Here is an 18,624-nt window from a genome sequence, read left to right as displayed (position 1 = left end):
AACAGAGAGGAGGATGCACATGGGGGGGATGAGATGAAATGATTATGATGACATACCTACCGTGAACATAACTGTTCACCAGCCAAAGGTGGCAAAAGTCCTCACAGCAGAAATATTGATATTTGCATAAAACAAAAAAAAGTAAAACCACTTGTTTTTCTTAATATCCATTTCAATAAATTAGCACAATGGCAAAAAAACGTCTCTGCACACTTTATTAATGTAACTAATGAAGGGGGGGGGGGGAAAGAAGAAAAAAAAAATCACGTTCCACGTCTCAATGTTTAAAAGCTAGCTGATCTGCTAGCTAACTAGCATTGGTTCACTTTCATGCTATTAAAACGTGCTCACATAGCTAACATTACTAACACTGTGAATTGAGTAACAAAATGCTAATGCTAACAATTGAAAACAATACACCTTCCTTATGCATGTTTTTTTTCTCTTTTCTTCAGCTTACATGAAAAAACGTTTGAACACCAGAAGCTGGTGGATTTTAGGCTAGCTCACAACATGTGGTTGAACGACTTAAAAGTCCAGTCAAAATTGATAAGTGTAGCGGTCACTAACTTCATTTTATAAAGACATTTTGTCGGACCAGCACGGAAACATATGATTAAAAAAATATAATTCCATTACTCCATTACATTGAATGTAATTGTTGGCCAGGTACCAAAACAATTTAGCATTTCTATGCTTCACTGTTTATATTCCAGACGTGCTATTTCTCATCTCATTTTTGTTAAAATATTTCCACACGCCTGTAACATATAATACTGCCATATTTTGGCGATCGGAATAACTGAAGCTAATCAGGCTAACCGCTATTCTCATCCATAACCACTTCATTTTTGTACTTTTGGATGTGCTAATGTGGAAGACTGTCACCTTATATAGATGAATTTATTGCTTGTCTTTGTTAAAAAAAAAAATACATGGGACGAGGACCTTGAAAGAAATAATCGCATATTCAATCGCAATCGTGATATTGAAGAATTATTTTTCAAAATAGTTCTGACCGACTTCTTGGTTTACATTCCTCCATGTTTGCTGTGGTCTTCAAGATCTTAGAATCTCAACCGTAATTGACTTTACGTCTCTGAATTTTCTTTTCTTTTTCTACATTGCATTGTCATCTGAAGAGTTTGGAAAAAGTACCAAGCTCACTTTGAAACTGTCTTTTCAAAATGTAGGGAGGAAAAGTTAAAAATACATACTACAGAAAAAAAATTACTTCTGTACAGTAAAGTATTTGTACTTTGCTACTTTCCAGCACTGCCAGTAAAACAACCCGTACTGTAGCGACCCCCCCTTCGGGTGAGTCATTAATGTCCTCCCATTATTGAAGATCAGCGGCGTGCCTCCGAGCATCTCGCTATCAAAGACGGCCGCCTTCCCATTTGATCCGAATCTATTTCCAATGTATTTCTGCTCTTGCGTAATTTGCCCCTCGTTCCGTGAATTAATAATATCTTAAGGCCAGCGTGAAGCGAAGGAAAACTATTTTTAGTTGTGAAGGAATTTAGGGGCCTTGAATACACGGTCTGAGATTTGCATAAATCATGGATCCGGATCATTTCTTCGGAGATAATGAATGTTCTTAGAATATCTTCCAGCTCGCCATGATCGCGCATAAACCATGAGGCTTTTATATATAAAAGATCTATATATTATATATACGGTATACTGTATATTTATGACATCTATCAGAAAATGGAATCAGTGTGCATGGTGTTTTACATTTATGGGGACTGGATGGTGATTTAGCAAGAGAAGAGGAAGTGTTGGGAGGCTGACTTATGGGCTATTGTAAGTGTGGAGGAGATGGAGATCGCTCAGCAAGACAATGGGACGCGAATATTGATGAGCGCCGTGTAAAACGCTGCATGTGCACGCCGACGACGTGATTGAAGGCGTCAAAGTGCTTCCTCCACGCGCCTTTCACAGCGTCAGCACGGGAGACGTTCACTTGGCGTCTCCCAGGCAATCAAAGCGACACACAAAAGGTATAACGAGTGTTTCCCAATTCATTGAAGCACTTTCAAAGGGTTTGCTAATTAATTGGATTTATTATATGATTAGAACGCAAGTCTGCTCGACGCTTCTGAGGATCTGGGTTCGAATATCGTTTTTCCTCCAAGTACCTTCCATGTTCAAAAAAGCTTGAAACCCTACCCATGTCTTAAACACGAACACAGGCTTGAAACCATGACACGAAATCCATTCTGTAAAAATGCTACAGTATATAAACATTTATTTGTAATATGGCAGTAGGATTATTATAGTTTTGGAATTTTTCATTTTATTTATTTATTTTTTTTTTAAATTTAGTTAGTTTTAATTAGTTTTCAGGGTGGTTCTGTTAATTTTTGTATTAGTTTTAGTTCTTTAATAAATGCTTAGTTTTAGTTTAGTTTGTTTCAGTATTAGTTTTAGTTTTTTTTTAATGTGTATTACTTTTGCGCAATATTTAAAAAACACCATGGGCGTGACGTCATTATTCCGGTTTATATCAAAATAAATCTAATAAAAATCACATTTAAAATCATCCCCAAATGCTCATGCGTTCTATTAATTACCAAAGACTAAAAACGAAGGACATTTTTGCTATAATTATATTTAGTTTTATTATAGTTAGTTTTGTAAACATAAAATGTAGTTTCAGTTAGTTTTCTTTTTTTAAAAAGCATCTTCGTTTTTATTTTATTTCGTTAACGAAATGGTTTTTTGAATTTTTGTTTTTTCGTTAGTTTTAGTGAACTAAAATAACCTTTAACAGCACCTGTGTTTTTCGACACCTTCCCTTCTTACTTTGACCATCTCCAAACATTTTTGTTTTTATCTTATTTGAACTGAGTCAAATGACATTTTTAGCATATGTCGCGGGCCACTAAAAAATGGACGGTGGGCCGCAAATGGCCCCCGGGCCGTAGTTTGGACACCCCTGCTCTAACCAGACTTGAAACCCTAATCTGAAACTCAGCCAGTTGAACGCCTTAATTTTAAAACCTAACTCTGATTTCAAACCTGGAGACCTCTCGGGACTTTCGTGCTGAGCTTTTGCACCCTTTGCCTTTTCAAAACACATCCACGTGCAGGTGTCCATTCTTACACTTGGTCGCCATGACAACATCAAGGTTACATGTTTTATTCATACGTGAAAAGGGGTCAGGAGTCGGGGGCGGAGGCACCCGACTGCTCGGAAAAACAAAAGTGCGGCGCGGTTCAAGATGACGGGAGGTCGTCCGCATGACGGAATTTCACGCGGACCACACTTACCTGAGAAACCGTCTCCAGGTCTAAGTCTATGAGATCCGCCTGCTGATGCTGATGTTGCTCCTGATGCTGGGGGGTTTGCGGATGATAATGAGGATGATGTTGATGATGATGATGATGATGTTGGTGGGTGCTTTGATGTCCGTTCTGCAATCAACAACCTCCACGTTAGACAGGCTGGTGGGATGAAAATGGGCCGGCATACGCAAACTACATTAGCAGGGTTGCACAGTGAGGCGGGGGGGCGATGAGGCTGATTTAGGAGGGCAGGTGTTGCTCTCGCCAGGTGCTCTCCACACATCCACTTTATACACACACAGGAGATTTAAAGAGGTTTAAAGATCATCCCTACCTTACGTCTAAACTACAGCGCTGAGTTCCCTTTGTGTTTCCGTAAATCCTCCTCAAGAGTCTCAACGTGCGAAACTAAGAGGCAGATACATCTTCATCGCTCGCTTTTAAAAACACTGGATTCATAAAAAATGGATTGTTATTGTTTTGTTATGGCCATAAAAAAAGCCAGCTGTAGTAAACAATGAACTATCCATGAATTAGCAGACGGCTAATGGTGGTTTATGTCATTGTTTCATCAAAATGTGGCATCATTTCAGTATGTGTGAAACGGCGTGACACATTTTTTTTGTCTGGGGATACAGCAAAATGCTAAATAGCAGTTAAGATAAAATAAACAAGACATGGCTGCGTGAATAAAAAAACTGACTTTTTTTTAAGCGATGTGTGTTGCTTTTAATATCGTGACATGACGACGATATATTGTGTCAGTTTTAATATCGCGATATCACAATATTGCCGGTATCGTTACATCCCTGTTGCGTAGTGACGTTAAGTCAAGCCGGGTAACAATATGGTGCCCTCTCCTGTTGCTGTTTAGACTGTTTTCGACAGCTTTAATTGACGGATAGCAAAATGCATCATGATCATGGTATGGCTGGATTGCTAGCTAAATGCTACATTGGTGGTTTTTAGCTAAATGCTGCTAGTGGGATTATCTATGTTTTTGCCACATAATTGGGAGATAGCTAAATGCTATATGAAGCTGGAAGCAAAGCAAATTAGCTTTTGTGGCTATAACATGCTACATAACTGGCTAAAAAAATAGCTAAATGCTATGTGGCTAGGATGTAGCTAAATACTCGATTTAACATTTGGATTTATTTGTTTTGTCACATAATTGGGTACTATATAAGTGGGCATATAGAACACTCATGCTCCATAATGTAATAAATAGATTGATGCGAAACAACAATCAATAGCAAAATGCTACATCACAGAATAGCTAGCACAATGCTCCATGAAAGTGTTCTGTGTGGTTCCATCTGTCCAGTCATCCCGTGTCGCCTCTCTTGGCCCGTTCCTTTGTCCTCGTACGTCCCGGCCACTGCTTATCAATTAGCCATCTCCAGTGGGGGAAACTGTAATTACCTGTGTATGTGTTCCCACAAGTAATTAATGCAGCCTCTATAATTAATGCCATCTTGCTGATCCCCTGCAGAGTGACTGATCGCAACCGCAAGCACACACACGCACCAGCACGCACGCCGGCCACTGCTGAAGCTCAAACACACATTTGGATCTGATGCGAACACGACACAAAGAGATTACGGGCATGTTTCTCCCCCCCAAAGATAATAATCGGCGGTAAAAGCGACTACTCGGTGTGGACTCGGCGAGGGCGTGTGTTGATTCAACACTAACACTTGGTGCAGGGTCAAGGGCTCGGTAGATTGGAATGGCCTCGCTCGCGTGTGTGTTTTATTGATCGCTGGCCGTTTAAGATGGTGACACAGTAAATAACGGAGCGATTGCTTTGCGCGGCGGGGTCACGTACGGGAGGGCGTTATCATTTCTTCCCAAAAGTTGTCCGCCTACGCGCACACACGGCGCAATGATCTCGCTTTAATGCCGCTGTCTGCTATCAATTCTATCCTGCCGATGAAATAAAGGCTAAATCCACTCCAAAGCGGCGCTGCAGGTAATCACTTGCCACAAAAAAAAAAAAAAAAAAAAAAAAAAACGTGAAAAGCGTCTCACCAGCAGCGGGTGATGAGCCAGAACGCATCCAATTGCAAAGTGCATCATTTCTACATTGTTAACCGCAGTGGGAGTTCTTTGTTGTTTATTGTGACTTACTTGCTTAGCTTAGGGAAATGATTCCCAACCAATGTGCTGCGGAGAAATTATCCAATTTCATCTAACCGGTCCAGAAATATCAAATAATGTGTATTTGTATATGTATCTATGCCAGGTTTGCTGTGAAAGTTTTTTAATGTAAAATACTCAACTCAAATGATATAAAATGGAATAAAGTAAAATACAATGTAAGCTGTACCGAAATCTTTCATTAAAACAAATCAGAGATTCGTTTCAGCAGATTTCAAGCATACCTTTCTGTGATTGGGCAAACTGAATGACTGGGGGTTCTCATTAGCTCCCCTAAAGGACTGGAGTGGAACTTGCAAATAAATAAACCAGTCAGCGTTATCTTGTTGAGGCTCTTTTGTACAAATCCACTACTTCCTGAACCAAACACCACTCCTTCATTTCCTGTCTTTCATGAGTGGACAAGCTGATTGATCCAGGTGTGACTGACCTCAGTAACCATGACAACAACGGCCAGACACACCTGGATTAATCAGTTTGTCCAATCATGAAAGACAGGAATCAAAGGAGTGGTGTTCAATTCGGGAAGTAGACGAGCTGTGCAAAGAGCCCATTAGCCAGTTTTAATTAATTGGCCTGAAAATAACTAATTTACTCAAAATAATATATACAGTACCTTTTTTTTTTTTTAATCTATCTATATTTTCACCCCAAATTTTTCCAATTTCTTCTCTTATATCTAGTTAAATGGGCCCAAATTTTGAATTAAGTACATTTATAAACGGTTATTTTTCCAGAACATATAACTGTGTGACCTTTTCGTTTGGTGGTACGTCATTAGATTTTCCAAAACATTGGCCCGGGTTAATAATCCTGAAGCTGCGTTTGTTTTTATCCATTGCAAACACAAGCTATAATCTAGCTTTACCATCCCCCAAACCATACCATGAACAAAAACGCGCCAATCAAATTCAATAATTATCTTACCAGACTCCGAAAGCATAAGTATTTGTGACCGTTTAACTGGATTAGCTACACTACAACAGCGTCTCTGCAACAAGATGAATTGATTGTAATGGCATCTCCATGATTTTGGTTCCATTGAGCCGAGATTTTTTGCAGTGATTCGAGCTACTCAAGCAATCAAAGTCAGACCTCCTACCATAATCAGAGCGCTCTTTGAGAACCTGACTGTATCCTTAAATGCAACCTGATTACCATCAAATCACATGACAACACATTTCCATGCTTGTGATCCTTTTAACTGTGATTACTGCCTTTGACCAGGGAGAAAGTGTGCACAAAAAAAAAAAAAAAAAAAAAAAAAAGAGAAAAAAAAGGCAGAGACGGAAAATATTGCATTTGTTCGCTTACGGACACCTGCCAACACGACAGCCATCCAAATCGCAGCATGTGCCGCAGGATGGGCAAGGCCAAACACACACGCAAATGTGCCAGGGTGCCTGTAAGCTTCTTAGCAAAGCTCAGGATGAGATGCCCAAAGAAGAAAAATGTGAGACTAATTCCCAGCCGGCCAAAAATTCACACAAGACAGACTGCCTGCGGTGAGGTGGCCCAGTCCGGTTGAGCCTTTTAAGGCCGACTAAACACACACATACGCACCAGGAGGGAAAGTGAAAGCACTTTTCAACATGCTATATAAGCAATTCAATATGCTGTAGAGGTCAACATATGCAGTTATTTAACTCATTCACTCCCAGCTATTTTTACTGAAGCAATTGGATTTTGACTGATTTTGTAAGGCCCACAGAATATTGTGTTGTTTTGCAATAAAAACATGGAACCTACCAAAAGAAAGATTAGTCTCTTCTTTCATAAGTTAAAAAAAAGGTATATTGTAATCTGTTTCCATTTTGCAGCAATTAGCATTAGAATATAGCTAAGTTTCATTTTTTTTTTCTTAATTTACAAACCTGCCAAAAACACTGGCAAAAACAGCTTTTTTGTAATAACTACCATTGCTTTAAGCGTCCTCTTCAGGTCAGAAGTTGCATCTGTGTGCTCTAGTATTAAAAAAAAACTAAAAAACGTATAGTTACATTTTTGGTAGGGAACGACAAAGTATTAAATAAACGTATTTACACGTTTTGGGTTTGAATGAGTTAAAAATAATAAAATGGCAACTGGGAGTCGGCCATGGTAAAGCAGAACGTTATTGGAATCGCAAAAATTGCCCTTAAAAATGGTTTATATTTCCTATAGATAGCACAGGATGGCGCCAAAGCACTATATGAAGCTCCTCAACTCACTTCAACAAACCTCATTGGCACCAAGATCCTACAAGATGGCGCCAAAGCAATACTTTTATTTTGCCATTTTGGCCCGAGCACAAAAAAAAAAAAAAAAAACAGCAACTAGCTAGCTTAGATTGCTATTGGTTCCACTGTAGAATCCGCGAAATGCGTGATATCATGTACCATTCAATTCTAAATAACGTGTCGTGTAGCATTTCAAACTTATAAGCATTTTTTTTTAAATGACATTTTTTTATTAAACTTTTTTTTATTTCCAACTAAGAAAAAAAATAGTGTGAACTCGTAAACATTTGATGCTAATAAAAAAAAAAACCTGCATTGGGCCGGACTTTGGACACCCCTGATTTACACGCACACGTAAACGATGCACCGCAACGTGCCACTTCCCCCAAAACCAACATGGCAGCGCACACACACACGCCCACACGCAAGCGGGAGAGCGGCCCGCTTATTACGACTCTGGAGATTTTAGCAGATTAAATCCAGCAGCAATATAAGCCGCATCTTTATGGGCAGATAAAGAGCAGTGGAGTTACAGCCCGCCGCTACCGCCTGACAGTAGCCAAGGTCATCTTTCATTAGAACTGCCGGCAGCGGGAAGCCAATAACTAAAAAGATATACCGCGCGCGAGCGCACGCACATCCATACACTAACGCGGATTGTGCGGTGTAATGTATGAGCGGGTGGAGAAAGTACACATTTAAAAAAAAATACAACCCCGGTGAGATCCCATTAGATTGCTATTAGATGGCGTAATGTTGTGGCTGGTTGGTGTATTATATGCATCAAATCAGAGGACGATGACAGTGACACAATGTGTCACGTACGCAATCTAAGACAAGGTCATGCGGGTTTACACGGGATGCACCGCCAGGCATGCTTAATTGAGCACCACAAACACGTTGACACACAAACAATACGACATAAGCGGGGGTCCCCGGTTTGACCAGATGGAGCACAAGCAAGGAGGGCGCCAGCCACCGCAAGCACACGGCACAAAGCACTGGGTCCCAGCAAACCTCTCAGGGGGGACCCGGAAATAGGTCGGGGGGGGGGGGGGGGGGTGTGATCATAGCGGGCCGATCTGAGAGGTTTGACTGAGGATGGGGAGGGCAGGCGGGCAAAAGACGGCGTCCACTCACTGGGTGTCGCTTTGGGACGTCATAGACCCCTTCCTTCTGCTGGCTGGTGGGAACCTACAACAGCCGGACGGACGCAAATCCAGAGAACAGCCAAAGACAGCCGGTTACCTCCACAGCAGCAATGCGCAACGTGCTTATGCTCTTTTTCTTTTTTTTAATCCAATCCTGAATACGGTTTTTGCTCAATTGGAATGTAATCAATGTGGCGTTTCAATGATTTGCTGTTGCTGCGTTTTGGAAGCATAACTGCATTTTAGTGCGTAGAAGCAACAAATAGAAGGTGCATATCTACAAGTTTGTTGCGCAGGAGATGTTGAACAGCTACTACGACTTTTGCTCTTGACTTAATAGCAGGTTTCAAACCCCGCTAGTTTATCTCCGAAATGGGCAGAAGAAGAAGGCAAAGAGAAATTACAATAGTCCCGGTTTTAATGACTTATAAGAGACACTGGCAGAGGCGTAAAAAAAAAAAAAAAAAAAACAAAAAAACAAAATTGAATATCGATATTAATGAATTGATTATTTTAACTCATTCAATCCCAAAAACGTGTAAAAACGTCTTTTAACATTTTGTCCTTCCCTCCCAAAAACGCGTTTACCCATTTTTTTTATTTATTTATTATTATTATTTTTTAAATACAAGAGCATACAGAAGGCTTTGATGCAGCTTCTGACATGAAGAGGTGGCTTAAAGCAATGGCAGCAGACTATAAGAAATCAGCCAGGGCCATGTTGCAGCAAGCTCTTTTTGTCAGTTTTTTTTTTATTTTTTTACCAGGAATGTGAATATGGACGAAACTTAGCTATATTCTAATGCTAATTGCTGCAAAACAGGAACAGATGAAAATACACTTTTTTTTTTTTTCCTGATGAAAACAGAGTCTAATCTTTCTTTTGGTATGTTCCGTGTTTTGATAGCAATAGAACAGAATATTCTGTGGGCCTTGCAAAATCAGTCAAAATCCAACAAAACAGCTGGAAGCAAATTGCTGGGAGTGAATGAGTTAATATCTTTTATCCCCATAAATTCACAAGAAAACATGATTTTAAAGGCCAATTTTTTAAAATTATCTTGTTTTCTGTTCACATTAATGTAATAAGTATTTTGAAAGACCTGACTTATTACACTTTAAGACAATTCACAATCGTTTTAATTCATATTTACAGTTATTAAATATTTAATATTTATATATTATTAAAATATTTTTCAGCATTCTTGCTGATGTCAATGTTTGCGTAACGTATTACTTTCATTAATAAACTAAATAATTTAACCAGTTACTGCCTCTTGCAAAATTAATTTGTTAATTTGGAATTTAATGTTTGTGGCATTTTAATCATGTCCTTTATATTCAAAGGGATACTTGACCCATGAAAAGTTAATATTTTGAATTAATTTGATAATTTCATTTTTTTTTTTTATAACTTCATTATTTTTAATGTACAATTAGTACCTTTAAAAACACATACTGCAACTTGCGGTCAACTGAAAATGACATCACAAGGGCTCAGGTAACCAATCACAGCTCACCAGTTTTCTAGGTTTGGTCATGCGACACTCACAAGCTGAGCTGTGATTGGTTACCTGAGCCCTGGTGATGTCATTTTCAGTCGACAGCAAGTAGAAAAATTACTTTTAAAAGGTATTAATTGTACATGAAAAATAATGAAGTTACCACATTAATTATAGACAAAATATTAACTTTTTACTGCTGAAAATGGCACAATGAGTCAAGTATCCCTTTAAGAAGAATTGATGTCCCATAATCAAAATCACATTGAATTGAAATGAATTGAATATAACTGGGAAAAAAATAATCAAAAGAGTCGAACTGAACTCTTGCGAATTGAAATCGAATCGATTGAGGAAATTAGAATTGATACCCAGCGCTACTAGAAGTCCAACAGGAAGTACGCTGTTTTGTAAAGGTTCGAACAACTTCTGAGATATGTCCGATGTTGAACAGAAAGCTTAGTTAGTATTTCTACTGGTTTGTTATGAATACATTTATGTTGCCCTCTAGTTTGGCATTTTTTTTTTTCATTTCTGTGAATATATGTGTAAAAACACATTGTAGCATTTCTGACATGACATGAAATGATGAATGAGCACGATGATTAACAATTGTTACACGCTCGCAATTTTCCCCGGCTCATCAATCAAAGAAATTTAGCCGAATGCCAAGTGATGACTTTTAGCGACGGTACTAATCACAATTAAAATCTACACTGTGAGACCTCATGAGTCGCATCTCAGCGCGTCACGGAACAGTTTTGCTGTCTCGTAGCTCAGGGTAGATAAAATGAAGCTTTTCGCCCACGCGGACGTGTAATAACTCAGTGTCACACACGTGGCGACATCATAATATTCCATGCCGCACAAACGGAAACATCTGACAGTGTGCGCGCGACGAGCGGGTACAATAAGCGCTGATAGCTAACTGAGATTGTCTACTTTGGAACAGCAGGAACATTTTGATGTATTTAAGGTGATACTCCCAATAAAGAGAGGCTAATTAGTGGCAGATGGCGTCTACTGGAAATAAACAATCAAAGGGATGCTAATGTTGTTAGCCTTTTGGACTGTTGTGCAGCCACTTGAACTCTAACCCTAAAGGACTGGAGTGGTTGCATCAACCAAAATGGAACCATTGTTTTTAGCATTTTAGGCTAACATGACAAGCTAACATGAACACTTTTTATAACAACAAATAAACACACTAATATATAAATAATTATTTTAAAAAGCACTGACGTTACGATAAAGACGGTTACGCTCTGGCTTTTGGTACCCAATAACTCACTTTCGCCTCTAGAGGACTGGAGTGGTATTACAAACTGAGACGAAGACATTGTTAGCATTTTGTCAATGTTTTGAGCTTGAATTATTCAATAAAAACAATAATAGTAAAATGCTATAAATATAGTAACTACAATATATTATCTCTCCTCTATTCCTGCTTATTTGTGGTATTTTGAAAAGGAAACATTAAAATAAGAAATACGTTTTACGGTAAGTATAATTAGTGTCAATAAAGTTTTTGCGATTTGAAGTCAAGCCAGTTTAAGTAAAATAATAAAATATAAATAAAACATGAATAAGAAAAAATATCAAAATTTGACATTAACACAAAATTGATAAATAAAAATGTAAATGACAAATGAATAAAAATAGAAATGACAAATAAAAGTATAGATTAAAAAAAAACGGGAAATAGCATAACAAACTAACATTACGAAAACAATCAAATAATCTCTTAAATGAGACTGAATATTTTTTTTTAAATCAATAATTTGCTATAAGTTTTGTGGCTGAGTAAAGCATTTTCCTCATTATATAAAAAAAAAATGTGAAGTTAAAAAAATAAATAAATAAATAAAAATATGCGAGCAAAAAGCACTTCCGCTTTCACAGGCTCTCAGCGATGTTCCGCTGAGCCGAGGGCGGGTTGAGGCCGTGTAATATTTAAAAGCGAGCGCGGAAGCGGCTTTAAAAAAATAATTGGAACAAATCCAACGTATCTGGCCGCCGTAAGAGGCCTAGCAGAGAGACACGCTGCACTCATCTCAATCATGCAAGCGCCGATATGTGGGGTAATGAACAGAAATGTGCACAAATCCCCACCGCTTGGCTTCCAAACGACGCGCCGGCCATCGCAGCTACGGTGGCATTCCCTGTGCGGGTGCGTGGGGTAAACGGATGGATGTAGCACACTCTGTCCCTTGTTTACTTCCTTTACATGTTTATTTCCAGAAGCAGCCATCTTTATTCATACATCAGCTCCTCTGTGGCTGCGGGCGGCCTCACGTTTGCGTTGTGCACACGCCAGCTCTCTCACTCGCGCTCTTACTTTCAATCCATTTTATTTAAAGATCAAACGAGAGTCTGGTGATTAATCTTTCTTTTCTTTCATCTCCCCGGGAGAAGAGGATGAGGAGGGGTGTCGGGCGGTGGATGGGGGGGGCGGGTCCCGCCTTCCGCACCGGCCAGGAATAACCTCCGTATCCGCTTCCCTCGCCCTCCAACTTTTCCCGCCCATCGGAGGGCTACCCACGCCTCCCCGGGGGGGAGCATCGACCGAGCGTTTGTCTGTTCCCTGTCGTTCACCTACGATTTTTTTTGTAGTCTGTTGTAAAAAAGTCCAACTATTCCATGGAAATCTGCCATTAAAAACCATTTTTACACCCCACTTTGCCCTAACCCTTAAAAACAAAATTATAAGTAAATAAGAATACTGGAATTTGAATGTTTGGACTCTGAAAAGACAATTAAATACGTCTTTGGGATTAGTTGAGTCTTTTATGTCCTTTTACAGCTTTTTATGTTAATTTGAATATTACAAGGTTAAAGGGACCAAGTCTTCTGCAAAAAGCGAAAATCCGTAACTGACACACCCACTTATAATTACTAAGAGATGCCACAATGTAACGGAAATGCACTACTTTTGTCTAAATGAAACTCATCTATTTCCAACATAATTTCTCGACACCAAGATGCCACCAAGCCATACCAATACGGTACATATACATATATATTAGGGATGTTCGAGATCCACTTTTTCAGACTGATGCCAGTACGAGGACTCAACGCGTTAGTCACAAATACCAGTACCAAGTATCGATACCAATAGTACTTTTGATACATAAAATTTCGCCCCAAAAAAAAAAGAAAAAAAAAAGAAAGAAAGACCTACATATCCGAATATTAGGGATGGGCGAGTACCAATAACAGGTATCGGTATCAGGCCGATACCAGCCTTTTGTCAAGTACTCGAGTACTCGTGACGCAGACGAGTAAAAGCGACCGATGGGAGAGGGGGGAAGACGTTAAGTGAGTCCTCCTTGCTTGTAACTGGCGCTAGCTTGCAGCAGTTTTTCACCAAAACTTCACCGGTTTGGAAATACTTCAAAATTGTGAATCTTCAAGGGATACTTTACTTATTAAACCATTTTTGGTAGTCAAACATTAATATTTTGCCTGTAATAAATTTGATATATTAATTAGTTTTCCTGTACAATTAGTACCTTATAAAAACACATTTTGTAACTTGCTGTCGACTGAAAATGACATCACAAGGGCTCGGGTAACCAATCACAGCTCAGCTTGTGAATCTCACATGACCAAACCTAGAAAACAGGTGAGCTGTGATTGGTTACCTGAGCCCTTGTGATGTCATTTTCAGTCAACAGCAAGTTGCAAAATGTGTTTTTAAAGGTACTATTTGTACGTGAAAAATAATGAAGGTATCAAATTAATTATAGACAAAATATTAGCTTTTTATTGCTATAATGGGCTAAATAAGTGAAGTATCCCTTTAAACTAAAAGAGCATTTTTGTGTTTTATTTTGAGCGTTAAGACTATTGAAGAGTGACTGTGCTGTTTTTTTTGGTCAAAATTAAAGGAAATATATTTGTTTAAAAATATCTTTTAGTGATTTTTTTTATTTGTCAAAATGTACTACTGGTATCGGCAGTTAGTATCGGTATCGGTCCGAAAAAAAAAGTGGTATCGAACATCCCTACCCAATATAGTATATTTCCTTTAAATTGCATGAAATTAATGGGAAATTTCCATTTGTCTAATTTGTAATTTCTAGTTTACAGTCATAAAATGGCCACAAGAGGGGGGGGGGGTGATATTGGTATCGGTCATTGTCGCGAGTACTGACACCTTGAAATAAAGCATGGTACTAGTATATTATTTTAAAATACAAAATACTTAACCATATTTAAGGTTTCGTATTGGCGGAATACTCTTACCTCCAAAATCCGCACTTTTCATGAGAAAAGAAAAAAATGGCATAATTGTTCAACGATTAACAATGCTTCATCAAAGAGAGCAAGTCATTCTTCATTGATCAATAATTTGTAAAAATAAATAAATAAATAAACATGGCACAAACGTAAGGAATGACCAATAGTACAAAAAAATAAAATACATTTATGAAATTATGAAGAGATTTTGGCCTGACACCAGCAATATGCACCTGTGGCAAGTAAGCAAAGCGTGGAGAGTGTCACGCCAAAATGCACAAGTGCACTCTGTGAATGGATCACTGCCAGTTGCCTCTCAAAATATCCACACCGATTGCTCTCTTTGCTCTCTTTCTTGACAAACGCAGCATGTTTTTACGGTTCAAAAAATAAATAAAAAATTGCTCGGTGTGCAAGGTGATGATGATGACTTTTTTTTTTTATTTTCTTGCGAGTATACCTGATAAATGCTCTCGTCTGATTGGTCGCGGATGGGCTCGTGTCCGGCCTCAAACACAATGTACTACAGCGCCGGAAGCACAGGGAAGAAACAGGAAGGGGAGGAAACAAAAAAAAAAAAAAAAAAAAAAGTGGAAGAAGTCGAGAGAAAAGTCAAACAGCATTTTTCTGAAAATCAGCTTTATCATGCACCTCACAAGCATGCACGTTATGTGGATAGTCGAACCCGGCTACAGTTCCATTAGTATAGCGAGCGAGGGGCCGTCTCCCCACACAGTGCACACACGCACCCACACAGAGAGGAGCAAGCCAAAAGGTGGCGAAGCGGGGGGGGGTCAAGCAAGGCTGGCGAGGTTACCTGGTAGACCGGGTCCTCCAGATCTTCCTCCAGTATCGTCTGCGGACGAGCGAGCGAGCCAAGAAAAAAAGGGAAAAGAAGCAGACAGGGTTAAAGGCGGAAGAGCAGAGAAAGTAGGCGGAAAGGGAGATTAAAAAAATGAAGAAAGAAAAAGAGAAAGAAAGAAAGCGTTCCCATCATTCGGTCATTTGGCAAACATCAGACAGAGGGAATAGAAAGCACAAAAGGCAGACGGCGCCACTGCTGAGACCTTAAATGATCCTTTTTTTGCTTTCGCTTTGTTTTGAGGCTGAAGTGGAGTACGAGCAGACGATTTTCAACATCTCTTCCGATGATGAGGAAAATAACCGCCATGTTTGTTGACTTTAAATAGCGGAAAGCGAAAAATAAACGCTCAAATTAGGGCGAGCATTTGACGTCAAAATAAAGGATTGAGTGGCTGGGTGAAAAGTGGTGGCGAGCACACTTTTTTTTGCGGATGTACCTGGTAGACGGCCTGCTCACACTGTTTGTCCTTCTGGGCCTTCTTCTCCATCTCCTCGCGCTGCTTTATCTCGTAGATGAGCTGGAACAAGTCCCGCAGGTCCAGGATCACTGGTTCGGCCTGGCGGAGGAGGAGCGTCGAGAAGTTCATCTCAAATAAACACGCATGCACAAAAACAGTCAACTGCGGCGCCACGATCCACAAATTGAGCGTCTTGTTAGAGGCAACAACTTTTGTCGCTGCGTCTGATTGTGACTTTGCACTACTTCTACTTTCTCCCTGTCAGACAAAGCCACCGTCTGTCAGACTGAATTATTCCCACAAAGAACTCGTGCCAGCGAGCGGCGCTCCGGCAAACAAAGACGCACTAGCGGCTCCGTCGCTTTCTTCCCCGCACCGCTGTCTCGCCGACACTTATGCTGGCGGACGGACGCCGCTTGTCTGACTTGCAGCCGCTTCCTGGCAGCCGTGCGGGCTCCCGTGCTCACATCTACTGTCACCAGAGGTGGCAAAAATACTCACAATCTGTACGACTGAAATAAATATGCGAATGAATAAAGATTCTGGTAACAGTGATTCGAAACCCGAGTTCGACTTAACCCCATGTCAAAAAGTCAAGTCAAGTCATCTTTATTTATATAGCGCTCTCAAACAGTCTTAGCTGTCACAAAGTGCTTTACAGAAACACAACAAAACAAACATCACATATAACATTAATAGAAATACAAAAAGAAAGTGGTTGGACAAATGAATTCAAAGGATAACGGAACGTATGGTGTTCCACAGGGTTCCATTCTGGGGCCGCTGCTATTTTCATTGTATATTTTCTGCCCCTGGGTTCCGGTGGTTGTTTTAAAGTGCTCTATACGATGGTGTATTAAGGCCACATATACGTATTTATTTTATTTTTTTGGGATAATATTCAGAGAAAAAAACTCAAATTTGCCACTTTATAAATTAGCAAATTTGCAACTTTATAAACTCGTAACTTTTCTACTTTATAAAGTGAAAAATTAGCGAGTTTATAAATTGGCAGATTTGCGAGAAAAAAAACAAAGTTTCTGAGGTTTTTTTTTCTCACGAATCTGCCATTTTATAAAGACGCAAAATTGCGAGTTTTTTTTCGTAATTAAAAAAAAATAATAATAAATTATACGTGGCACTAATACACCGTTGTAGCTCCATAAATAGTATAATAAATAAATAAAAGTAGTGTTGAGTTGAGTGAAGATTTAAAACTTGCAACACTGCAAAAAAAGTGATGACAAGTAACACAGAATATTTATGAATGTTTTTTTTTTTAAGTCAAATTTTTCTATTTACATCATTTTTAACGCCATGTCTTCATGCATTAAGTTGTAAAAATAAGCCCACTATGACAAAGTCAGGAGTGAAAAGTACAGCTATGTTTTCAAATGTTTGTAGTAAAGATACAAAAAAAAAAAAAAAAAAAAAAAAAGGAACTTAACTTCCCTCCACTACTCCTGCTGAGCTTCAACACTTACATCGACTGTCACCGAAACAAGCGGAACAAGCCTTCGAGTACGACAAGAGTTTCAGCCCTAATCAATTATTGACCGCCGGCTTTTTTGCGTGGTGCACTCGGAGTTCACAGACGGAACGCCGCCGCGAATAAAGCGCAGCTCTATTTTAGCGCCGCCGTTCCGTGAGACAGTTTCTCCGCCTCGCGCCGCTCTTGACAGGCAGGGCCCGAGGGGGGTGTGAACGTCTGCTCCTGCTGGGCCGCCGACACCGAAACATATTGTCACGCTGTCACATTCGCCTGGCTTTTGAAAGTACACATTCTAACCGGCTCCATTTCGCAGTCCCGCTCGCTGCTTTTTAAAGAGGCTTCCAATCAAGATTCAAAATGGCACCATCAGTGCTCCGTCAACCAGGAAAATCTAGCAAAAGGACAAATAAGCAATATTCTTCTTTTATGCCAATTTTAACTCTGAGAACGTCAGAAAAAAATGTCCCTTTTAGTCAAAAGACATGAAATTGGGTGAACACATTAACTATAACAGGATGCAAAAAAAAAAATGTCTCAAGGATCCATACCCACACCAGTCTCACCTATCAACGAGAAATTGGGTGAACATCTGTCATAACGAGGTGTGCAAAAAAGTCAATTGGATAAACGTCAGATATTAATCACAAAGTCGGCCATTTTGGTATGACTCAGCCAATTCTTACTCCCTAGAAAGTCAAGAAAAATCAACACACCGACACCATTTTCACTGATGGACACCAAATAAGGATGGACACGTCTATCGTAACCGGATACACAAAAATGTCTCAAGGATTCATGACCAAAATGGAACAGAAAGGCGGCCATTTTAGTTTGAAGCAGCCAATTCCCTCTCCCCACTTGGGCGCCGGCCGGACTGGATATAACAGGTTAGCTTAGCGCTAGCTAGCTGGCACGACACAATACAGATTTATTCATTTCATTTACTGGGCCAGGGTACGACAAGAGATCCTGGAAGCTGAAGAAAGCTATTTTAAACTAAAAAGGAAAACATTTGCATAGGAAAACGCTCCTGTGTATAGCCTATTCAAGTTCAATACATAAGATACATATTTAAATTAGTGAACAAATGAGGCTTTATAAAGCATTTTTATTATTATTTAGATCAAATTTGATTTCTCATTTGTTGAAATATGAAACATTTTTCACGAAAAATACAATTAGTAACCTCCTAATTCTGTGTCAGGTAGACTCAACAAGTGCAGGTAACTCATTAGCTCC

The 18,624-nt window shown here is 39.4% G+C and overlaps 1 protein-coding gene across 3 annotated transcripts in view; it reads right to left on the bottom strand.

Moving 5' to 3' along the window:
• Positions 1 to 18,624, bottom strand: part of dab1a (DAB adaptor protein 1a) — a 221,073-nt gene that overhangs the window by 14,792 nt on the left and 187,657 nt on the right. For all 3 annotated transcript variants that reach the window (XM_077534768.1, XM_077534766.1, XM_077534767.1), the window contains 5 exons: positions 15,873 to 15,992; positions 15,389 to 15,427; positions 15,032 to 15,094; positions 8,817 to 8,870; positions 3,280 to 3,423 (listed from right to left, as the gene is read on the bottom strand). In XM_077534768.1, the coding sequence (XP_077390894.1) occupies positions 3,280 to 3,423; positions 8,817 to 8,870; positions 15,032 to 15,094; positions 15,389 to 15,427; positions 15,873 to 15,992 (420 nt within the window). The remainder of the gene's footprint in view (positions 1 to 3,279; positions 3,424 to 8,816; positions 8,871 to 15,031; positions 15,095 to 15,388; positions 15,428 to 15,872; positions 15,993 to 18,624) is intronic.

The sequence above is a fragment of the Festucalex cinctus genome, chromosome 10 (assembly GCF_051991245.1).
Source record: "Festucalex cinctus isolate MCC-2025b chromosome 10, RoL_Fcin_1.0, whole genome shotgun sequence".
In the NCBI taxonomy this organism is placed as follows: Eukaryota; Metazoa; Chordata; class Actinopteri; order Syngnathiformes; family Syngnathidae; genus Festucalex; species Festucalex cinctus.
The sequence above is the reverse complement of the archived record's forward strand: the minus strand, read 5'-3'. Positions and strand labels throughout refer to the sequence as shown.